The sequence below is a fragment of the Protopterus annectens genome, chromosome 14.part0 (assembly GCF_019279795.1).
Source record: "Protopterus annectens isolate FY-2018-M chromosome 14.part0, PAN1.0, whole genome shotgun sequence".
NCBI classification, from domain to species: Eukaryota; Metazoa; Chordata; order Ceratodontiformes; family Protopteridae; genus Protopterus; species Protopterus annectens.
Window position 1 is genome coordinate 408,125,876 of NC_056748.1, and position 26,042 is coordinate 408,151,917.

Here is a 26,042-nt window from a genome sequence, read left to right on the forward strand (position 1 = left end):
TGGAATGAGGCCTAATGCCCTTAAGCACTGATTTACCATGTTGAGAATAGCAGAAACGGATGCAATGGCCTATCCATTTAGAAATAGTCTGCTTTGAGATGGCCTTTCCTTGTAATCCTACAGCATATGACACTAAAAGTTGCTCAGTCTTTCTGACAGCTTTAGTTATGTCCAAGTAGAAGCGTAACTGCCTGTGTATGTCTAAAGAATGTCCAAAGAATGCAGAATTTTCTCACCCTTGTTCTGTGGATTTGGGTAAAAGGTAGGCAAGTGAATGGTTTGATTGAGGGCCACACTGGACACCACCTTAGGCATAAACATAGGATTTGTCCTCAGAGAAACCCTGTCTGCATGAAAAATGGTGAAAGGTTCCACAACCATAAGTGCTTGTAACTCCGAGACTCACCTTGCAGAGGTTATGGCTAGGAGCAGAGCTGTTTTCCAGGATAAGAATTTAATATCTGCTCTTGATGCTGGCTTGAAAGGAGGCAGTGTGAGTTTTTCCACAACATAACTGAGGTCCCAGGCCGGAATTGGTGCTCTCCTTGGAGGCCTAATGTTTTTGGCCCCTCTGAGGTACTGCCTTATTAAAGGATGAGAAAAGATAGGTGGTTCTGTACTGTAAAGTGTCTTCCGGCTTTTCCCAGTTAGGGGTCGCCACAGTGGAACTCCGGTCCGCTAATGATTGGCAGTTGATTTTTATGTACAGAGTTGCCAGCCCTGACGCACAACCTTCAACGAAGGTATGCACATTCACGCATGTCTCCACGCAGAAGACACTCTAGCTGAGAATCGAACCAGACAGCGTCTTACTGTGAGGAGACAATGCTACCGCAGAACCACCACCGCAATGTGCAGAAATGGCAGAGGCATGAATCTTAATTGATGAGAAAGAAAGGCCTTTGTTCAGCATCTCAGTTAGGTATTGTAAAATCTGAGGAATATTTGGTACAGACGTGTCAATGCCTTGTTCCAAGCACAGAATCTCTTCCATTTTTCTGCATAAGATTTTCTGGTACTGGGTCTCCTGGCCTCCAAGATAACATCCATAACAGCTTTTGAAACAGGAGTTTTCTGAATGGCTACATTATCCGCCATGGTGCCAGATTTAAGGTCCTGAGTTGGCTGTGCAGGATCGGATTGCTTTGTTGGGTCAACAAGTGAGAAGTTTGAGGCAATATCCATGCTGAACCTTGGGTCAAGCTCTTTAGGATTGGGTACCAGTGCTGGCATGGCCAGTCTGGTGCAATCAGAATAATTTTTGGCTTCTCTTGTCTGACCTTTAGGAGTACTCTGGGAAGGAGAGGCAGTGGGGGAAAAGCATATACTGTTAGATTTTTCCAGCTGAATGATAGGGCGTCCACTTTCCATGCTTGCTTGTGGCAAATCCTTGTGCAAAATCTCTGCAATTGACAGTTGTGAGGAGAGGCAAATAGATCTATGTCTGGGCATCCCCATTTCCTTATTATCATCCTTAAGACTTGGGGATCCAGTTTCCATTCGTGGGGATCCATGAGGTTTCTGCTTAGTTTGTCTGCCAGAGTATTTGTTTTTCATGGCAGGAATTGTGCTTGCAGGTGAACTTGAAAAGCCAATGCTGTGTCCCATAAGGTCACTGCTTGTCTGCAGAGGGGGTAGGAATGAGTACCTCCCTGCTTGTTTATGTACCACATGCCTGTAATGTGGTCTGTCTTTATCAGTAATTGTCCTGGATGAAGCAGGTCCTTGAAAGCTGTCAGGGCATTTTGAACAGCTAGCATCTCTTTTTGATTGATGTGAAGATGCATCTGGTTTGCAGGCCATGGGCCCTGAATACATTTTCCTGCCATATAGGCCCCCCAGGCATAATCTGATGCATCCGTTGTCCATGTCTGGCTGGCTGTGGGTAGACTGAATGGCAGACCCTTGTTGTGGCGACACCCCACCATCGAAACTCCTGTTGTAGGCAGGGAATGAGTGCAATTACTGTCTCCAGGCTGTGGCAATGCTGAGTCCAAACACTTTTCAGATACCATTGTAGTTTCCTCATATGCAGTCTGGCATATGGAATTAGTAGAATGCAGGATGCCATGAAACCCAAGGCCTGCAGGAATTTCCTTGCAGGTAAGTGGGTTTTTGTTGCCAATTTCTTGAAGTAAGTAGTCAGTTGTTTTTGCTTGTCTGACGTGAGATAAGCCATCTGGGCAGTTGTATTTAAGCTTGCACCCAGGAATATTATCTCTTGAGAGGGCACTAGTTTTGATTTCTTTTCGTTTACTGTGTACCCTAGGCCAATTAGTAATCTTTTTACAAACGCCAGATGCCTTAGAAGAGTGTCTTTGTTCTCTGCTTGAATTAGGCAGTCGTCTAAGTAGGGATATATTTGAATTCCTTTTTGTCTGCAAAATGCAATTACTGGTGCCAGGCATTTGGTAAAGACCCTGGGCGCAATAGATAAGCCAAAGGGCAGTGCAGAGAATTGGTAATGCATTGAGCCAGCTATGAATCTGAGGTATCTTCTGCAAGATTGTCTGATTGGGACATGCAGGTATGCCTCTTTTAGGTCCAAAGTTACAAGCCAAGCCCTCTTCCCCAGCATGGGCAGTAGTTGCTGAAGAGTCAACATCTTGAATTTTGGAACTTCCAGAAATGTATTTAGTATAGACAGGTCCAGAATTGGTCTCCAGGTTTTGTCCTTCCTGGGTACTAGGAAATGTCTGGAGTAAAATCCTTGCCCCTGCTCTTGTTGTGGTACTTGCTGAATGGCCCTTATGTGTCCATGAGGGCTGTAATTTGTTTTTGTGCCTCTGCCCATTGATTGTGTGGCAGGTCTGGCATGCCCTTTGACCTTGGTAGAGTGTGAAAATGGAACCTGTAGCCTTGGGACACTATGTTCAGAACCCATTTGTCTTGGGTAACCATTAGCCAATTTGATGAAAAAAGTGCTAGTTTTCCCCCTAAGGGGGCTGTCAAAAGAAAACTGCTTGGAACTGGTAGAGGAAAGTCATTGGGACTGTTTCCTGTAAGGCTGTGACTTGTCTTCTCCGCTTTTGGAGGTAGGAGCACCTCATTGTTTAGGCCTGTATGAGCCTTGGGGCTGAGATCTGCCTCTGGGATGCCTGTATCTGCCTCTTTGTGGTCTATCTGAGACTGAAAAGCACCAATTTTTAGAAGGCCAGTTCCTGCTAAACCTGGGTGGCTGTACCTGTAAGAAATCCTTGACTGTCTGCATGGATTTTACTTTATCCTCCATTTTTTCAACACCTCTTCTGCTTTAGTACCAAACAAAGTATCATGCTGTAATGGTGCATCTAATAATTTTGCTTTAACATGATCAGGCAAATTTTGTTCCTTCAACCAAGCATGCCTTCTAATAACAGAACCTGTAACAGCGGCCCTGCAAGAGGCCTCCAGTGAATCATAACCACATTGCGAAGTATGCTTTCCCACTTGCATGCAATAAATCCTGCAATTCCTTGTTCTCTGAACATTCAGTATTTGTCGACATTTTCTGTTTAAGTAGTGACATTAAATATTGCTGATATTTAAGCATATGAAACTGACAATTTAAAGCCCTTGCAGCCAGGGTGGCAGAAGTGTAAACTTTTTTCCCCCATCTGTCTAGAGCCCTAGAATCCCTATCAGAGGGGACAGGGTTTTTTGCAGTGGAAGCTTTAACCCTCTTGGGACCCTGAGATATAGTTTCTGGGTCAGCAGCGGGGTTTTTATATAGGAATTTATGAGAATCCGGGACCCTGTACCATCTTCTGTCTGGCTTAGCAGGTGCAGGGAGTAAAGAGTCAGGGGACAGTCCAGACTTTGAAAATACATCATCTAGAATGTCTAGAACAGGTGGAATAGCAAGGGGTCTGTGCTGAGGAAGAAGCAGGAAGTCTCTGAGCCTTTTCTTAGACTCAGAATAATCTTGGCTCTCCCAGTGGAAATGCTCCCTCATAATATGCAGTGTTTCCCTAAAAGAATAGTCCTCAGGAGGAGAGGCTGAAGGAATGGATTCTTCAGCATCAGAATCCTCATATGGAAGCATGGAGTAATCATAGAAAATAGACACCTGATCAGAGGAATCATACTCTGTCTCTTGCCTAGGCCTCTTATCAGGAGGGGGATGGGAGCCCCTGATCAAAGTAATTAGGTCTTTGGCCATTTTGAGCATCTATTTTTTTAGGCATGGAAGTCTGAACAGGAGAATGCTGTACTTGTTTCTTTGTCTTTAAAGCTGCTTTAGTCTCTGAAGCTGAAGATGGCTTAACGTATAGTTGTGTAGGTCTGAAGACACCCTCAGAAGCAGATGCCTGCTCAGCGGCTCCGGACCAACCTAAGGGATTGATTTCCAAGTGTCCAAAACCTTGAGTTTCCAGAGGCCCAGTCGGCTCCACGTGGGAGTCTGTAGCGGCCTGTGGCACTGAGGTAGCGGGCGCCAGGGGCTGCGAAAGTGCCTCACTGAGAACCGACGACTGGCCTAGAAGATGCTTAGTCGTCGGCTTTGGCCCTCGGATGCCTATCCTTGTCCTTGTGTTTTTTTGTAAACTCCGGTTGTCGGCAGTTCCTCCGGCATTATATAATTAAATCTTCGACTAAAGTAATGAAATGCAAAATCGAACAGACGCTTGATAGTGCGTTGGTTGAATCTAGCAAAAAACTGACAGCTAGCAACTTTGTGATCAGGGCCTAGGCAAGGAATACAGTAAGAGTGAAAATCCTTATCAGGTATTTGCTTCCCACAAGAAATACAATTGTTAACTTTTTCTGACATCGGTCTGGAGCAAGAAAAAAGTTTCCCCAATGGGGTACTTAGCTTTAATGAAGACTTTGGTTCTGAAATTTAGATTTGAAAATCTCAGGAGTTGGCCGACCGGCACTTGCGAACTGCTTTTGCTTCGGGCACTGCACGGCAAGAAAGACTGAAGAAAATGGCGTTGGCTGCATCTTTTACACCCCTGGCACACTGATGTCAGGGAAGAGGTAACAGCAACCGACGCCAGACCTAGACTTTGGAATTCTGGCCGACTGCGGGTAGCCTGCCAGCAGGATAACCCAAGAGTAATGACTGCAACAGTGAAACACGAACATCCTGGACATAATTGTCTATATATACTTAGTTCTGTATAACTGCATGACAAAGAATTATTTGTACTGATTGCATGTTAATGTCATCAGTATTGCATGACTTGTTTCTCAAATAGAGAGGATGTAGAATAGCGTGCGTGTGGTTTATCTTTAAGAAGCGTTTCAAGGTCAGCACGTGCTAGCTTCAGTTCCATTTTGAGTGCAGCCAGAGAGTGAGCATGTATGAGTGTAATAGCTAGCTTTGTTTAGAAGTTTACCAAAATTAAATTTCTTAAGCCTCAATCCTGATGTGTTTGTACATAAATCTGCCTGAACAGAACTTACAAGACTCGTCTACTTTATCCAGACTGGACGAGCGACAAACTTCAGGAATACTGTTTTGCACTTCTCATATCACCAAAATTGCTTCACACTTCTCGATCATTGGTGCATGTCTGGCCCTATAGACATAGCCAAACTCCTGACTCCGCAGTATTCCTTGGCATGGCATCAGAGGAGCTGGAACAGAGTTTGGTAAAGCCACAGTGGAATCATCTGTTGAGAGCAGGAGAAGACTGGGTGAAGCAGAAAGTGCTTCATGGGCCTAACAGTCTTCCTTTTCAAAGAAGCTAGAAGGGGGATGATGTCCAAGATATTGACACCAGAGTCCATACTTGTTTTCATGAGTGCCTTAAGTAAAATGTTAAGGGAGCTGAAACAACCAATAATTTTTGCCTTAAAGGATAAAAAAGAATACACAAGCTGACATTGGGAGACTTCACCCAAGCAGAATAGAAAAGCTATGCAAGAACCTTTGTAACAGATTTGCCTTCCAAAAAAGGCACTTTCCTTGTTTCTAGATGTATGCAATAATAGCTGATAAAAACTTTCTCACGGGATAAGGAAAGTCCTTTGATGGGTATTTATCTGTCCAAAAGACTGAACAAGACTATTGCTGAGCCACTGAAGATGCAGAAGACAATTCTGAGTTAAATCTTCAACAGCAAGTTAGTTCTGAATTTTAGTGCCTGTACATCTGAATTTATACCAGTACACCCTCAAGCTTAGTCACCCATACTGTGTGCTTGGAAAGTACAATAAAGCTTTTGCATACTGTCTGTCTGATCCTTGGCAAGATATATCCCATACACCTATATGCTTCTGGAACAATAAGCTAATGCCAATAACCACTGAAATATCTGCATCTTGACAGGCAGGAGAATGGATCCATATTATACAAAAAACATCATCTTCATTAAAAGATTAAAAGTAAGCAGATTTCATTCTTTATCTTTCATTCTACTGAACTTTCACATGTATCTGGAAAAGATCATGTGCAGGTTGCTGCTATTTAAACATGGATTCCTGCACTGTACTGGAATACTCCATTTCAAAGTTGTACTAGACAAGGAAGCTACATTAAAGACAGAGCTTAAAGAGATGTAGCTATTGTCAGCCTAACCTGAATACAAGTGCTGCCACCATTGTAAATCCTTGCATCTAACAATCACAGGGCATGCCAATTAATGTTTGCATACTCACCCCATCTTTGGTCACTACTTGAGAATTACTACTCTCCTGAGACACGGTGCTGGAGTCAGAGAATTTCATTTCTTAGAGCTCTTTTGATACCTCCTTAGAAGGGTCCACTTGTGCTGAGTCATACCACTTTATCTTGTTTTGCTACTTTCTTATCGGACTTCCCGTGATCCACTCTTAGAAAGTGTGAAATAGTTAACAAATACACCTACATATGGTACTCAAAACTGACCACTACCAACCACAATTATATTTCAATGCTTTATTAATGGATAACAAAAGAAAGCTGAACAAAAAGTTGATGAGAGCAAGCCAATGTGCAGATGAACAATCGACTCCTGATGCAAGATGTGAAGCACTGAATGCAGTGAGATGACATGAAGTCTACAGCCAGTACCTGCTTACTCCACAATTGAAGTCCTATGAAGTGCTGGTAAAAGTCAACTAGAAGACCACACACGGATATAAGCACATATGATAAAATATTCTGTCCAGGAAAGAAAAAACATAAGGTGGGTAAATCAAAGTATTATGATTTACAGTCGCACTGTCCCAGAAGACGTGTACCTATAAAAGATGCTCCCAATAATTTTCCAGATGAAGCCCTGCAAGGGTTTTCAAACAAACAGGAATTACTAGGAAAAGAAGAGCGACTCACAAGCTACACAATACCCCTAAATAACAATCCAATCAAATGTGATCAGGTTTCTTAGCCAAGTACTGCATGGAAACAGCCTGCTCATCAGCTAAAACATCCTGTCCACTGATGTGGAAAGAAGAGTTGGTGTCTCTTCCAGATATTTACCATTTGTTACCGATTAGCAAATAAAGCACTTAGCACTTTATTCTACTTTCGTTGTCCTGGTAAATACTAATGGCCCTATTATACCTTCAAATTGTGCCCTGGGGAGAAATATGCTAAACGATTATAGACAACAGCAACAAATAAGGTGCAAACAAATGAGCTAAGTACTATAAAACACAAAGCTTACATTACTGTCCATTTTCCCTCAGGATTAGTAAAACCAGCAAGAAAGACACAGCCAAGCAAGAGATTTGCCTGTGTAATAACTTAAACCTACCATTGTGGAGACTCATGGCTGAGCCGTTCTTACAGATTTTACTGAATGGTTAGTCTCTGCAACCTTTTTACCACCTGCTTGAATTCTCTCAGGATTAGATGATATAAATGTGGAGTTTGCAATACAGTCCAAAGCAAATCCTTTCAATGGATGCTTTGGGTACTTGCTTGCTAACCAGTAGCAATTAGCACAGGAAAAGAAATCAAAGAAACATTTTTTTCTTTGTGCCCTGGCAGTCCTACATTTTTATCGGGTTATACTACAAAACAGTGTCACTTATGTTAATCACATGGCCATAAGAAATGACGAACTAAGGTTAAATTTCCTTTTCTGAACTACTTAAAAGGCTATACTTTTCTGACACATATTAATTGTAATGCAACATGCTCTAACCCTGTATAAATTAGTGTCAAAAATTAAGATTCAAACTGTCTTTGTATATGAGGTTACACTATGAGCAAGACCTTCCCTATATTCCGTAAGAGTTTCTTATCTCTTTTATAAACTGTTTTAGTCATGATGAATCATCACATGCTAATTCTAGAGCAGCACATCATGAGAACCAGGATGCATGGTAACATTTTTGCGCTCTAAATAACCTCTTCCTCTTTTCCTGCCAATATTTGGATGCAGACATCATTTTATTATGGGATGTTCATCTATATCTCCAGTAACACTCAATAATGCTTTCATATTTAAAGCTGAAAGGTGCCATTTACAGTGCTTGTTTGTGTGCACAAACATGTCAGCATGCTGGAGGTGGTGATGCACACTTACTATTCTTTTGAACATCAGTTTTAGTAGTAACTAGTCTGTTAGGAGAAAACTGCTTATCCCTTTCTGTTAATGTGCTGAAAATGATTGAGATCACAAAGGAGATTGGATCAGAGATTTTCCTTTTCCAAAACGATACCACATCATCTAGATCTTACTCAGAGTTTAGACAACACTCGCACATCTCTGCTGACTACTGTACCTTTACATTAACTACAGGCCAGTCTCTGCTTTTAGAGTACTATCAATACAACTTACATTTACATGTCTGCTGAATTGGGTTAGGTTCTGGTGCATAAAAATATCAAAGTGCCTGTAAAGTCCTTGTGAACTGGTTTAAACCTTAGCTCATTAGATTTGTGTGCACTGGTTCATACTTCTTCACTTGCTTTAACTTCGCCATAGATGAAAAAGTATATTGGTTCATACCACCTGTCAAAGTAGTAATGGAGTATAAACAAACTGTAGCATATCACATACATGTGGTAATATATCACTTACTCCGGGAAATGTTATATACTTAAATTATGGCTAAAAGTCCTTTTTCTTAAACTTATTAGGTTAGAAAAAGGATGAAATGCGTTCAAGTTATATAGCCTTTTCTGTGAAACAACAGTGTGTGTGTATTTGTGATAAACAATGAAGAGTCTTGTAAAACAGAAATAGGTTTCAGCTGAGCTTGACTTCAGTGCATTCATCCAGGAACAGACCAAGTGGCATTTTTTCTACTAGTATTTTAATATGCATGCATTTGAAATTACAACAGTTGATAAAAAAATTTGCCCAACTACTCAATGTTAGATGACAAACAGAAATAGTCAGGTAGACTAGCGTCTAACATCCCTTAGCAGAATCTAACAATACTAATTAAACAGGTCAATTAAAATACAAAATTTGAAAGTGTGTGTTATTTTTGGTATAAATCGATTTTAAATATGGTCTTCCATTACCAGGATACCCTATCAAGGGGAAAAAATGAAACAGACTCAAAAACTATGACTCTCACCACAACTAATACAAAATTCAGACACTTGCACTGAGCTGTCTTTGACAGATTCTTCGTTTGGAATTACAGTCTCAGTTACCAGGAAACTATCATCTCATTTTTCTGTGCTCTGAACCACCAAAATATCCAGACTTTGTTAGAAAGTGCATTAACGGAAAAGCTGTCATCAGGCACCTGTAGATCATTCTCATGGTATGCTGCAATAATGCTAAATGTTAGCAGGCAAAACATTTCTTTATAATTTGCTTAATTTATGAACAGCATGGGGCACCCAAAACATGATGGAAGGAACAGCTAACAAGTATATACAGCCAACATATACTTGTTCCAAGACCCTACAAATACCATTTGATTTAGCATTTCTTCTTGCGTACTGTATAATTCTTGAACATTTGTGTTTGCTTTTGTTACTCTACTTTTGGTTTATTGCTGAAAAGGGACTTCAAATCAGCCCACCTTCCAAGTTACTAAATAGTAAACTATCTTGATATTTCAGATTTAATCAGGCTATAACAAATTCAACATATTTTGCACAGAAAGCATATTTGGCTTAACCAAATAACACCCATGATCTGGGATTTGAATTGCTAACATTGTGGGCCTGCAGACTCAAAGGGTATAAGGTGATCCATTATAAAAAGCATCCCCCAGAATATTCAGAATTGGAGTATGTCTGTGGATTTATAAATGCAAGGCACAATATTCCAACTTGTCCTCTGCAGATTTTCAGTGTGTTCATCCAGCCAGCCATCCAGGCATAACCACCTTTTCCCATTTTTCAACATAACAGCAGGGTGGCATATTAACAGTGAATCATTTTGGGCCAGTTTTCACACCATGTGATTAGCCCTGAAGGGATTATCCTCCCATACCACACACATGCAAGCATGCAAACTCACACCTACAACCAATGTAGTGTGTCCAATGCAACTACTGCATGTCTTTGTAAAGTAGAAGGAAGCTGGAGCACCCAGAGAAAACCCACACAAACACAGAAAAGGCATTCAGACTCCACAAAGGAAGCACCCCAGCCAAAATAGAATCAGAGAACCTCTTGCTGTTAGGTGACAATGCTAATTACTGTGCCATCATTTCACAGTGTACTATGTATGAAGATTTTAGTGACCACTGAACAGCTGCTGCGGCCTGTAGCAATTAGCGGCTTCACTGATGAAACCCCAGGCAAATGTGGCAGTTTAGGGGCATGACTAACACTAATTAGCTATGTGCTATGATTCAGAAATATTACTGGCACTTGAAAAGCACTGTAGCATGACTGAGAGAATACTAGTGTGAAGTGGAAAAAGTGTATACTATTGTTTCACATCACACAATAGTTTTCTTCAATGGCAGAATTTGGGCAGTTATCTATACTGCAGTTAGCTACACTGCAGTTAAGTACTGCAAAGTAGTCTATATGTGTATATGTGAGTGTGCGTCTTTAGGAGATTTTATCCAGCTGTATGAATGGGTGTGTAAGGGAGTGGGGTGATGGTACCTGCACTACTGCATTGTGTGGGCTTGTTCTCCCTACCATTCCACTAGCACTATATGGGCTAGTAGGGGGAACACTAAGAACATTAGATCTAACAGTGCAGTGTTTGAATCAGTCACAAGACAATGAGCTACTAATGGAGTTGTTGCTCACTGTGGATGCATCACATCTCTGAATCAAAAATTATTGCCACCATATTGTTGGACAGTACAGCATGACCGATTTATTTCTAGTGGAGATAATATTTCTAAATCCAAGGTATGAAATTGATGTTACACACAATTATTTTAGTATCTATAAAACTAATTTATATACTAGTCAACTCCATACAACACACCTCAGTTGTGTCTAGTAGAAGGCATTATGTTCAGACACCCCAATGAAGTCTGACTGGATTCTCAGAACAAAAGTAAGTAAAAGGCTCTAGTTGCAGATGTTTCCTGACAGGCAAATATATAATTCAAAGACACATACACCTTTGCTAATAAACACAGCTAGTCATCATCAGAAGAAAAATTCCTCTGGCACCAGTCTGTCCTCCAGCAGTCTAGCTATATAGTCTGACCAGATACCACCATATCACTTCTTCTGCTTGACTTATAAACAAAATATTAGCCTTGACAAAGAAAACAAAGCAAATGTACTACACTTAATTCAATATAAGCTTAAATAATGTGTAAATGGCAAGTGGCTTAATTATAAAAAACAGAAGCACTATGAAATCTGCTTGGAAATTAATAATCCAGTACAAGTGCCACTTTTTTGATACTGAAAATTAAAAAAATGAACTAAAATTACTAATTGCTTAAATTAACATATTTGCCTTTTCTCCTCCACTTTTACAGTATGATTTCCAGGCTATGTAAAGAAGTCTATGTGACAGTTATCAGGGAGTGACAAACAGTGCAATTATGTCTTGCAAAATACCTCTGAAAACCTGTTGTCCATGTTTTATTTGTTCACCACTGGACCAATGGCAAAAGAAGTGTGCTCACAAATGCAGATATGCATAACAAGGTAATAAGACACAGGGTCTAGGAAATCTCAGTGGCACAAGATCCCGAGATGAAATACTGTAGGTTCATAGACTGATAACAGTTTTGCAGTCTAGGGAACCATTGAGGTGCATAAATTCCCAGTTGCCATCAAGCACAGTCTGGTTAAGTGACTTGCACAAGGTCACAGAGAGGCACATGAGGGCTGATGGAGTCAAATCCTATACCACAGGAAATACAGCTTACAGCCTTAACCCTCTGCATCACATGCCAAACAGAAGTGTATAGATTCATGACATGCGTGATGCAGTGGGTGGAAAGATTTCCCCAAGTAAATATACTTTGCAATAGTGGCTGAAGGTAAGACTTCCTGCATTATATCCCTGATATATTAAGTTTTTAGAGTCACTTGAGGTTTAAATGTTTACCAATTACTAAAATATTCCATTATACATGAAACTAAGAGATGGCATTTAACTCTACCTATCCAGGTTATGAAATTAATTATTAGTACATGCACAGTATTAAGCATATTATGCTAGGGCAGTGTGATACTTTTTGTTGATTGCCATGGATGTAATCTGACCAAGCTTGGTGCCTATATGCTGCTAACTCTGGAATACACAAAAACAGTGAAAACAGACATTGGTGAAGCATCCAAATTCAGATGCATACAGTTAACATTAGCACTGATTAATTATTTCTGAAGTGATAACTGCGGTGGTGGTGCTGCGGTAGCATTGTCACCTCACAGTAAGACGTTGTCGTGTTCGATTCTCAGCTAGAGCACCTTCTGTGTGGAGACGTGCATGAATGGGTGTACCTTCGTTGAAGGTTGTGCGTCAGGGTTGGCAACTCGGCACGTAAAAATCTATTGCCAATCATTAGCAGACCAGAGTTCCGCTGTGGTGACCTCAAACCAGGCAAAGCCGAAAGACACAAGTTATTTCTGAAGTGATAACTCTGGCACAGTGATGCTCAGTATTAAGTAACTCTAAGGTGTCAAGAGTATCATGTTTTTGCTTGTGAACTTGACATACTCCTTTACATTGTGATCACTTAGTCAAGCTAGCCTGCGAATGAAGTGAATTCCAGACATCTCTATAATTTAGAAATTATTCCAAAGAACAACTGTGACATTTATGACCACTGCAGTCACACAGAGGCAAGGTGTGGGTGCATATAAACATGAATTGTACTGCAACAAAGGTTGACAAGAACGGAAGTCCAAAGCTGGAGTAAAAAGGGTCAGAGTTTAATTTCATATTTCCCAGTTCAAGCCATGTGAAATCTTGTTGCCTTTAGGTCATCCAGTTCTCTGAATCTTCAAAGGTGGTCGAAGATGACTGCATATGGACAAATCTTTTTACTCACTGTTGTATTTCCTCATTACAGACTTAAAGATTTGTTTTTTTTTATTTATTCTCTGTTTACTGCTACAAGGCTGTTGTTGCAAGATACTTTTATTCACTACCCTTAAGTTATAGACAGCATTATATGGCAATGTCTGTTGCCTAGTAATGATCCACTGAGCTGACGCACTGCATGGATACAAGGTTACAGTGTTTTGTGAACCTTATCCTGTTTCTGCCTTTGATCCTTGGGATTGTTCTGCTTTGCCTGTCCACTCCCTTGCAGCATTCAGTGTTCTCAAACCGAGTCAGTAAGTTTGGACTGTATTTTACGAACAGTTCCACTTTCTGAACTTCTGCTACTATGGAATATCTACTGCACTTGAATACAAGTCAGTGTTTACTCACGGGCTGGTTTCTGTGTTCACGTTTGGTTCCACTGGTCCTGCAGTTGCATCATTATGAGTATTGGGCAACTGTAGGACTGTGTATGGCCTGAACATGTCAGAGTAGGGACATCTGGAGCCAATGACTTGGCAATGCTGGTCAGGAGTCAGTGGTTACTGGTTTTGCCTAACTTTTGGTCCTGGAACTGTACTGGAACTGTCCTTGGAAATGCTGTTTTTTCAGATTTTGGACTTCAATGTTGTAATATTCACATTTTTTTCAAAGTACCATGTTCATTAATTTGCAGGACATTATGTTTTACTTGGTGCTTAACTGTAATTATACCATGACCCCCCCAAAACATGCACACTGATTGGCCAGCGTGCACATTATAAATCGAGTTATACTAATGGCAAAAGGTCCGGTCGCCCGGACTTTTTTCCATTAGTATAACTCTACTTTTAAAACACTGTCTCACTATGTTAAATGGGTTTAACATAGCGAGACAGCTTTAAAATAAGCAACGGAGATCTCTGTTGCTTATTTTAAAGCTGTCTTGCTATGCTAAACCCATTTAACATAGCGAGACAGGTTTAAAAAAAGCAATGGAGAAAGTAAGATCTCCGTTGCTTTTTTTACTGTTTCGCTATGTTAAATGGGTTTAACATAGCGAGACAGTTATAAAATAAGCAACGGACATCTCCGTTGCTTATTTTAAAACTGTCTCGCTAAGTTAAACCCATTTAACATAGCGAAAACAGTAAAAAAAAAGCAACGGATATCTTGCTTTCTCCGTTGCTTTTGCCCACAGCTCTGATGTACTGCGCAGCCGCGCAGTACATCAGAACTGCCGCGGATGCCAGACATCTGCGGAAGGGCAGTAAACAGGCATTATACTATGCCATTATTTAAGAAAAGTAATAGTTTCTTTTCTTAAATAATGTCATGGTATAATAGCAATAACCCACTTCTGGGTGTGGGTAATGCTGTATTTACCCACGGTTGGCTTTGTTTGGTCCCTCGGGCTTCGCCCTCGGGACCAAACCACACCAACCGTGGGTAAATCCAGCATTACCCACACCCAGGCGTGGGTTATTGCTATAATAATGCTACATGTGTTTAATGAATAATTCTACATCTTCATTGATTAATATTTTGTAACAATTACTTAGGAGTTAAGCAATCTAAAAAGAAAATGAGGTTGAACTGAAGTTATAATTTTGCAAATGTAGGAGTGTTGTGGACGTTCAAAGCTGTGCATTTAAATACACAAGTTCCAGGCTGTTTGGGGGTTTCTGGATCCACATAGTCTGACATCTAAAGTGGAGCAATTTTTCGTTGACCTTGTGTCCTCAGCTAGTCTAGTACAGTTCATTCTTTACTAAGCATGGTCTTGGGTTCACAGTTCATAACTGGAATGGGTATACAATACTAAAATAATGGCAATCACCACTGTATGATTACTATTCGATCCTTTTTGATACCACCACCTTTTATACAGGATATTACTCATGAAACTTTTTATTCTTTTCTTCAGTGTATGACAAAATTTTGGTTGCTTTACAACTGTCAGAGTCTTATTAACCTAGAAACCTAGTACCCAAGTTGGCAATACACAATCTCTCCATGTACCACATATCAACACATAATAGAGCTCAACTTAGTCATGAAGATATTTGAGTTATATTACCTGAATCATGACTGTAAAGATTTAAGTTATTTTACAGGGCTAGGAGGGATACATTTAATTTCAAGTACAGCATATGGGGAGGTGCAAGGCATCCCTCCTTTACCAGAAGCCATGATGAGATGTCTTTAGGCCATGTGTAGGCAAATCTTTCCTGTCAAAAGGGTTTACTTCCCAACTCACGTGTCAGTAGAATGACGTGGATACCATAGGACCAGAATTTTCTAAACCTAAAATTCATCGTATGAAGTGCTGGTGAAATGGATACTCCTATCACATAAAGGATTTTTCCCCCAAATGTAAAATGTGAAACATGCCAGACACCTCTGAATTGCCCAGATTTTGGCCTCATATTTCTGGTCTGTTCCTCAAAATTTGTGATTTTCTGGCAAATCACTGGGATGATCTGAGAACTGAAGTCACTAAATAATGACATACATTTAAGTTTCAGACATCAAATCCTTCAGAAATTGCATGCCAACACAAATCCTGATATATTCTAGCAACTTTCTAAGTTAATAAGAGCATTATTTAAAATATGTCCCTATTTTGGGCCTTTGCCCCCCCCCCCCCATGTTGTCAGGCTTTGTCCAGATTTCTAGCACTAAGAGGTTTAGGTATGATACCAAATAACACTTTTATAGGTAGCATAGTGTCAGAAATGCACATATTTTACAAATGTGTCTTTTTGTAAGCTGTGCCAAAGCAAAAGTCTGGAGGAAGCAAACAGAGTATTTATCGGACCTAGATATAGAAAGTGGATAATTTTAACAGGCAGGCTTACAGGTCAGGCTTGAAAAATGCAGAATGTGTACATCCCTAACTGAGATGTGCAAGACTTCTCTCAGAGATATTTAAGGAATGCATTATCTTGGGGGGATTACAAGGGTATTTTAGAATGGAAGGAATTACAGGTCAGACCTATGAGTAGCCTGAACCATGACATAGTGAAGGAGAACTGTCTCTTGTCTAAAGGCATCAGCATGTAAAGTATAGTCAATATATCTTAGCAAGTTAGGCAAGAAGACAGGCTGGCAAACTTCATATGATTCTTTACTGAACAGAAGGAATTTGAAAGGACATTGCACACTGGAAATGGGACATTTCTCTGGCATATCACAATGTGTATACACGTCTAATTAACTAGTTTGGTTTTAAAGGACTGTGCTTCTTAAGCATAACCAATCCACCTGTGCTGAACTGGCAAGGTTAAAAAAAGGCCAAAACATGGCATGTCAAGGGCTAATGTGGTTTGGCTTTATTGTCCTGAAATTATGCACAAACAATTTAAAAAAGTCATGGGCATTCAGAAGCGAAGCTGAAACACTGGTAAGAAGTTAATGGGTCATTTGAATATATCCCATGAGCCCCCACTACAGGAGGTTTAGGGTATTACACAGTAGCAATTCTGGCTCGACTGGGTCTTTCTTGAAATTTTTACTGAATGGTTTGTGCAACTGTTTTAACCTTTGGTTTGGATGTTATTTGGGATACTTTTCAGGCACCCTCATGTTTATGAATATCAGGCTTAGTTTTAAAACTGCATTTCTAAAGTACAGGAAAACAATCCATTTATACTACACTGACAAGGTTAGAAAAGGTCCAAAAGAAGGCATGTCTACAGCTAATTAGTTTTGACTTTACTAGCCTGAATGTAATCATAAAAACAAAGTGAAAAGTAGTGTGCATTCAGAAGCCATGTAGCTGAAACACTGGTATATCCTAAAGGGGTAATTTGAATATATCCCTGAGCATTCACTATACGAAACTTAAGGTGTTGCACATTGAAGACTCTAGCTTGGCTGGGTCTTTCTTGCAGTTTTTACTGAATGATGTGTGTGTCTGACCTTTTTACTCTCTTCTGGATGCCAGACTCAAAAAGACAATGTAAGGGGTAGTGACAGTGCCCACTACAAATATAGGGAAGATGCTAAAAGCCATTTAAGAGAGTGATCTACAGGTCCAAGCAACATAACCATATAAAACAATTTATGGTTGGGATCAGATAAAGACAACCATTCAGGCTAGTTAATGTTACAGGAATCAAAGACTAGAAGGAGAAAGGCAGAGGACACAAATATTTTAAACCTGCAGTTATGTAGTACAAATTGGCAAAAGACTAGTCATTTCTAAGAAGCCAACTGGAGTAAACGCATCATGGATTCTATACAAGTTGAATATGTCAAAAGACTACAACTCTGATGGCTCCAGTGAGAATTCATTGGCCGAGAATATATCGTGGATATCTAAGAGCAGGTGGGTAGAAGTTATGAAAGTTAGTGGGGAAGTTGCAAGTAGACATGAGATCAGAACAATGTTTTGGTCCTTCTATGAAAAAAATATATAACAGTAAAGCAACAGGTACTGCAGATCAGCAGATACCTTAAGGATATAAGTCAACTCTGGAAGCAGACATTGGTTTGGAGAATGTAGGTTGAACTAATGTGAGTATTGAATGGTAAAAGGAGGGAGGGCCCAATGCTTTAACAACTTTTCTATAGAGTTCTACAAAAGTGGTGGTATATATCTGGTTAAAGTGTTAATGGGGACATTTAAAGATACAATGAGTTTAGGATGATCACATTTTCATCAAATGATTAAAGCCAGAACCACTGGGCTGGATTCAATGAAGTGTACACTATGTGTACACTGTTCTGAGGAATAGATAACAAACATAACACGCACCTTCTTCCTCCTAATTTTAATTTTCCTACTGATATTTTTGCAGCTTTAAATACTGACAGGGATTCATAAAGGTTACCAGAAAGTGCAGACTGCATGTACACAGCATAATCTTTGTGGGTGACTTGAAAACAGAAAAAAATGATACAAGAATTTTACTGAATACATATCGTGTACACTTAGTGTAGGCTTTATTGAATCCCAGGGATGATCTTACCAAAGATTAAAGGTAACTGTGGAATATGAGAAATTATGAACCCAGCTCCCTGATGAACCTACATATAAAGATCCTTGCAAAAGGTACTTGGACCATACTTCTCACAATTGCATTATGCTTAAATGGCTGAGACAAAATGAACAGAGAACACAAGAGCTAGAAGCACTGATGCAGGTGAGGCCAGTTTCCCTTCCTTCAGTAGCACAGATCTGAACCAGCACTCAGGAGTCGCTATTATAAAGGTATTTAGAACCTCATGCCTACAACACCTATAGAACTACTTCATATAGCTCCAGACATGGCACCTGCACCTGATTTGACTGTGATAGAAGTCACAACAGACATGAATAACTTACTTTATATACTTTAAAAAACGATTTTATGACTTAGAAGAAACCACCAAAAGCATGTGTGTATCTTCAGTGGTACTAATTCCGTTGTTGTGGCTTTCGGCTTTTCCCGATTAGGGGTTGCCACAGCGGTACTCCGGTCCGTTAATGATTGGCAGTAGATTTTTACGTGCTGAGTTGCTGGCCCTGACGCACAACCTTCAACGAAGGTACGCCCATTCATGCATGTCTCCACACAGAAGATGCTCTAGCTGAGAATCAAACAGGACAATGTCTTACTGTGAGGCGACAATGCTATCGCAGCACCACCACCGCAGTTTTAATTCCATATCAGAAGTATAAAACCCATAACTGAAAGTCATGAATCAATATAAACTGTTACTGCCACAGAAATGTATCAAGTCTTAAAGGTCAGACTAATGCCATTAACACCACCCCAACCCCACACTGCCCACACGCTGCCTATGTATACTAAATCCAAGACTGCTGGATCTCAGAGTAAGGAGAATACCATTATGTACCCTCAACATTAGACTTAGTAGCATGGTATACCAATATTTATTATTTCAGTATTGTTATGAAAGTCCTGTGAATTCCAACAGGAAGCAGTTACAGCCACCTTCTCAATGTATTTTTACAGATTTATACAGACACACACACACATGTATATATATATATATATATATATATATATATATATATATATATATATATATATATATATACACACACACACACACACACGTGTATATATATATATATATATATATATATATATATATATATATATATACACACACACACACACGTGTACATATATATATATATATATATATATATATATATATACACACACACACACACACACACGTACATATATATATATATATATATATATATATACACACACACGTGTACATATATATATATATATATATATATATATATATATATACACACACACAAAGATAAAGATGGATATTTTTTAATCAGTTTACCCTCAGAAGCACAATTATGCTTGTCCTGATTTTCGTTTTTTCATTGCATGAGAATGCATTTTAACTTGTGACTTACTTTCTGTCATGCAGAAAGACAAGCTATTAAATTAATGAGGACCAAAGCCTTTGCTAAACTAACACAATTTAAACAATAAACAATACTCACATATTTCTGTGCTAACACCTGCCACAAACAAAGCAGACATTGGCTATGGAAATTTTGCCATTTCTGCACACTTGTTTGTGTGTTACAGACATGCACCATTCCAGATTAAGTTAACACAGACATAATAATAAATTTCCATATAAATTTGTTGGGATGAAAAATTCCAGATTAAATTAACATGGGCACACTAATAAATTGCCATACAAATTTGGTGTGATGAAAGCAAAAGCTATACTACTGGTGTACTGACTGAATAATGCACTAGCATATCAAAATGGCAGTAGACAGACTCCTAAACTGGCAAACAGAATTGATGTAGGAGAATACCAAAGTTAGCTGTACTGAAGCTTTATGCCAATTTATGTCAGTACCAAAGGTGGCACAAGACCAGCACTGGTCTTCCATGTATAACAAAGCAACAATGGAAAAAAATGCCTGGACGAGTAAAAGTATGTTGGGGAGATCACCCATCTCGAATGATTTACTGCTCTCATGACCAGGATAAAGTACAATTCAGTGTGAACCGGAATGCAAGCACTTTGTCTACATTTCTGTATAGATTTCTGTACATTTACAACTTTTACTTCAATAGTTTGCATTCTGTTTTTGTCAAAGTTTCCATTTCATATAAACCCCTGCAGTGCCCTAACAAGCTAAAATTAGAGTATGAAAGGTAACAGAAGCTGTAACATGTGTGCCTTTTTTGAATTAACTTTTCCCACATCCTCCCTGACTTCCACAGTAACTTTACTTTATACTGCAGTTCAGCACACATCTTAATTGTGTAGAAATAGCTGTCAACAGTTCATAGTATAAGTGCACAAACCTGGATCCAGTAGTGAGCTTATCCTTCTCAATAATTATTACAATTTACCTGCAACTCCAAATGGTCTGCGGAGGCCAGAAGTTGGTTTCTTTGTATTCTCTCTCAATTCCATACGACCCACTCTTATGATTTGGCATACAAAAGTGATTTTTTCTCTTGCGGAGTCTTTACTGCCAAGATCCTAGGACACATTAGATTACATTAGTTTGCCACTTTTCTCGTAAAACCATTTATTAGTTTTGAATAGGGATATGCAGCTTTGTATTCTGTCAAAAGTCCCAACATCTACAAGCAACTTCTACAATGGCTTTACAGTACCCTTAAAGTCAACTATCCTTCCTCAATGAATGGACAAAAAGTCATTCAAAGAAAGTCTACATTAATCAGTTGTACAGTTGTTAGCAATGTCAGTAATATGATTTGCATACAACTCCTTATGACAAGTCTGAAAAATACAAAAATAGAAGTACAGGGTATGTTCATGTGTTTGGTGGAGATGGGCTGCGATCAGTCAAGACAGAGCCATTAGGTGTTTTGACATCCGGTGCAGTTCCGTGATCTGTTGACCTCCTTCGATTCTAAGCTAGGGTTGGACAAGGTCATTTTCTATAAAACAAGTTGAGGACCAAAAAATACATATATATTCTCAGAGAAGACCTCACTAGAAGGAAAGGTTCTTGTTTTAAGCAACTGCAGAAATCAGCTTGCTACTTTCTAAATACAACACCAATGTAGTGCTGAAGCAATATCATTCACTTTTGAATTCTGGTACTGAAAACTCTAGTACAGACAGTGCTCTGAAGTGATCAAGAATTAGTCTGAATGCAATAGCAGCATTCAAAAAGTGAATGCTGGTACTGCACTACCACCCAGCTAGCATCTGCTGATAATGGCAGTTGCCGCCTTCATCCTGCAGCAGCTGCATTTCTGAATCACGGCACAACATTTCTAAGGAGAAAAGGAGGACATTAGTCTGCAGTTCTCTCTCCGGCACCTATCAAAAACAGTAGTCATTAGAACACTTCCAAAAAAAAACATCACATACATACCAACTAAACAGAGCAAGGTACACAAAAAAAAAAAAACAGATTAAAAATGTGGTTTTATAAAAGGAAGACTCCACTCAGTAACAGAATACATTTTTTCACCATTTACTTACCTTATGTGAAGTACTAATGCCTTAAAACATTTTAGTACTACTTACATTTGATCTTGCTCACAAAATGCACATCTGTTACTGTGATATGGCATAGCTTTGATGCAGTATAACAGCTGGTATTTGCTTGCATTTATCTAGGAGGGTGCTTTTGAGACACAAAGTTCTTACAGTATATCTAGAAACAGCATCACTTTCCTTTTTCAATGGCTTCTTATCAGTGTTGCTTTCTAATGACTTACTCTGCTATGTGCTAACTGTAAAATTCTAAAATGCTTTTGACTGTATTTTTAAATCTTACTCTAGACTTTAACAATGATAAATAACAAATGTATACTCTTACAGGTACACTTCATTATCCAAACACTGGGGTCATGTGCAGTGACATTTTATTCTGCAGTGTGGCATATTTTTTTCCTTTGATCACCTGGAACTACCACACAGGAGAACAGCACGTCTCCATATCTCACATTACTTCTCCATCAATATAAAATGAATAACTATGCATTTTAATTTAGGGTAAATAGCACATCAAAATCCACATAATGAGGCGATTAACATCCATTGACGTAGAAACTGTAGACTTGGCATGTTTGGTATTTTCTAGGTCCTATACGAACATGTTAATTGAATCACAAACTCAAATCATTTCAAAAACTTCAGACTTATGATTTTGCATGACAGTCTCCTGTAAAAGGTTCTTCTTAATTTTAAATACTTAAACTTCTAAAATTATTACTTATTAGTGCAAACAAACATTATGGCTATTTTAATACCCATATCTATTTGGGTTCCTCAGTTTTGCAAGCACTTTCTCCCGTGATCTTATTTCACTAAATACACACTAATTCATAAGCTTGACATATTCTGAGTTCAGCAAAAGCTTTGCAAATCAAGTCATATCAGACAGTTTGGTCTTCCTCCCTTCACCATGATTAACTCCATAACATTTTCATAGCACACTGTAGGCATAACCTGACTCAGTACAGAAAGTCTCACCAGTACACATTGCAGATTATGCAAAATAAATTTCTATGGCAACACACTGAAATAATTTCTCAGACAATCAATAATACCACCCTTAAATCAGGCTCCATTTTACTGTTCTTTAAAATGTGGACATATTGAATTGTTTCCCTTTGTCATTAGACAAGGAAACACTGGCAATTCTGTTTCTTCATTCAATATTTTCATTGGAGATTTTTTTACTGGTTAATTGGGTAATTTGTTTAAAAGCCTTTTCTGATTGCTTGTAGTCATCTAAAGCTGTTTTAAGTGTATTTTTTTTTACTGTTTTTGCCTTATCTTTTCAAAAAAAATTTTCCTTGTTTCCCACCTTTTTTCAGGTTGGTGCTGAATTTAGAGCTGTGTTACAAGTTTCTGAGTTGCCCATACCTTACTTGGATAGGATGAGGTTTCTCTGTTCAGCTGTGAGATGGGGAGCTTTGAGCAGCCATCTGTCCCTGAAGGACTGGTTCCAGCCCAGAAGTTAATAGTTTATAGGCCATTTTGGGCTAATTTCTATCTCTTTCTTTTCCCTGCTGTAAAAACCATGTTTGCATGGTTTTGCACATCCGGGCAACGCAGGTTAGCTAGGGCCAAATTATTCCCGGCTCCACCAAGTCTCCTCTTCAGTTTTTCCCCTTGAAAGTAGTTTCTCTCTCAACCAAGCATCCTGCAGTCCAGCACTTGCTCAGACCTAATAGCAAGCACTAATATACCCCGACACGTGATTGTCCAAGCAGGGCAAGGCTCATTATTCACCTCTCACCAACCAAGCGACTAAGCAGCTCACCCTATTCAGGCATGACCAAACAGCAATTTCAGGTATACTCTCCAGTCCAGCTGGTGAACCTGGGTATCCAGAGGCAATGTTACAACTGCCTCATGTACACAGACAACCCTCTCCTCCTACCACAAAACATTAACATATGCGAGAGATGCAATTATATAGCTAAATTGGAGGCTAAGCTCTCTCCACCCAAGACTGGAACAGGCAGTCATAAGGAGAAGGTTAACACTTGCACCACACCTCCAGCCTCACACAGACATACTAAACCAGCACTGGCAAAAACTACACAAATACATGAAATCATACTCGGAGGCACTAAATAAAAACCTGCAAAAGCATCAGAGACCTCCAAAGCAAACACCCAAAAAACCTGCACCTCCTGTCAGAAACCAGACAACACACAAAATCAGTGTGCCGCACAATCATAGCCCTTAAGGCAAAACAACATGCTTAACACACTAATAATAGGCGACTCTATAGGCAGGCACAATGACTTCCCACTCACTAGGCTAGACAAGGAGAAGGTTTACTGTTAGCTGGCTGTCGGGAGCCAGAATCCGCCACAAAACACAAGCACTCAGGTCACTCCAGAACAAGTACAGATATGACTCTGTCACTGTTCATGTTGGTGTGAATGACCTGTGACTTACCTCCCTGGACTACATGCAAAGAGACATGGAAGAGCTCTCTGATCATGTAGCCCAGGCAGGTATAACCCTGGACCTGAGTAGCATCCTGTCCTCACCAAGAATGATACCGCAGCATAAAGAAAAAAATGATCAATTTCGACAATTGGCTAAGCTTCTGGTGTCAAAGGGGAGCCAGTGTCTGTCAGCCTGGGACATGCTTGACAAGCCTCGTTGCTTCGCAAGAGATGGCTTGCACCTGTCACCCCTAGGATTTCAAATACTGGCCAAGGCTCTTGCTGCCCCCATAGTGCCTTTTTTAGGCAAGGCTCAAAAGTCAAACCCACCTCCGTAAACAGCATAAATAAAAAAACGAGGGTTATGCTACTCATCTCCAGGAGTTTAAATCTCAAAATGCATGCGCTCGAAGCACTCCTCAGTATGGAGAATGTCAACATCTGTGCAGTAACTGAAACCTGGTTCAAGGCTCCACAGAGCACCCCAGCACTACCAGGCTATAACTCATACCACACATTTCGGCCACAGAACATGGACCGAAACACAAAAGGTGGGAGTGCATCCATATTCATCAAGGATACCTACACCTCCAGGTAAGTGGCACAGCATGATACCTCTGAGATCATCCATGTGCAACTAACATCAGGCAAATCTGCAATGCAAATTGTGACCTGCTACAGATCACCCTCCATGACCCAGGACCACCACTCCGCCTTTCTGAAGACACTGGAAAACATGAAGGTCCTGCCGAACACCCTGATATTGGGTGATTTCAATTACCCTACCATTAACTGGGAAAACTACTCAAGTACAAACTCCCAGGTCCAGCGCTTCCTGGAATTTATCAACTCAAATGTCTTGGATCAGTTGGTAAACTCCCCTACCAGAGGTGAAAACATATTGGACCTGGTCATCACCAACATGGGCAACAGGTGTTCCGCACCAGAGGTCAACTAGTCACTGGTTAGATCAGACCATAAACTAATCACCCTGGATGTCCACACCACACCACCACCCCCAACCAAGGAAACCACAGTGAAAAACTGTTCTATAGCAAACTTCACCTTACTTAAGACAGAAGTGGTAAGTTTCACAGCCCCCATGCTAAAGGATAACAATGTCCAAAGATGCAGGAACCTTTACAAATGCACTCTATGAGCACCTACAAGGATGCATGGATCATGTCATCCCTAGCAAAACCAAGACTCACTCAAATAAGAGAAGGGAACCAGCCTGGTGGACCCTTGCCACAAACAGGCTATACAATAGAAGGAGGAAACTAGTTCAGAAAAAAAGCAAATCTCAAGGAGGAAAGACATCCGTGATCAGTATCAGTAAGAAACTAAGGTCTCTCATAAAATCATTCAAGGCTAACTTCGAAAGAAAAATAGCCAAGGATTCAAAAGATAACCACACAAAGCCTTCTTTAGCTATGTCAAGAATCTAAGTGGCAACTCACAGATATGCTCTGAGCTAATGCAAAATAGCAACAAATATACTGAACCTACTGATATTGCCAACATCCTGGCAGATAGATTCAGTGCAAACTTCACCCCCCCCCCTCTCACCCCCAATAGGGCCCACAACAATACCGGAAAAGTGTAGTGTCCTGGAAATCACAGAAGCACAGGTGAAAACAGCCCTTTCAAAAGCCAAAAGCAAAGGACAATGGGGCCAGATGGTGTCCCAGGTTGCGTCTTGCACGAACTACAAAACTAACTAACCCCCCACCTAAACACACTGTTCAACCTCAGCCTCTCCACAGGCTATGTGCCCATAGAATGGTGCACAGCAACGGTTATTCCGCTCCACAAAGGAGGGGTCACAACTGACCCTGGTAACTGTCGCCCC

General features: G+C 40.0%; 1 protein-coding gene across 1 annotated transcript in view; it reads right to left on the reverse strand.

The window, feature by feature from the left end:
• The window catches only part of DOCK1 (dedicator of cytokinesis 1), a gene marked incomplete in the record, with an annotated part of 4,741,214 nt that overhangs the window by 4,003,382 nt on the left and 711,790 nt on the right, over positions 1-26,042 (reverse strand). The window contains 1 exon segment of the mRNA XM_044056178.1: positions 20,648-20,780. Within this exon segment, the coding sequence (XP_043912113.1) occupies positions 20,648-20,780 (133 nt within the window).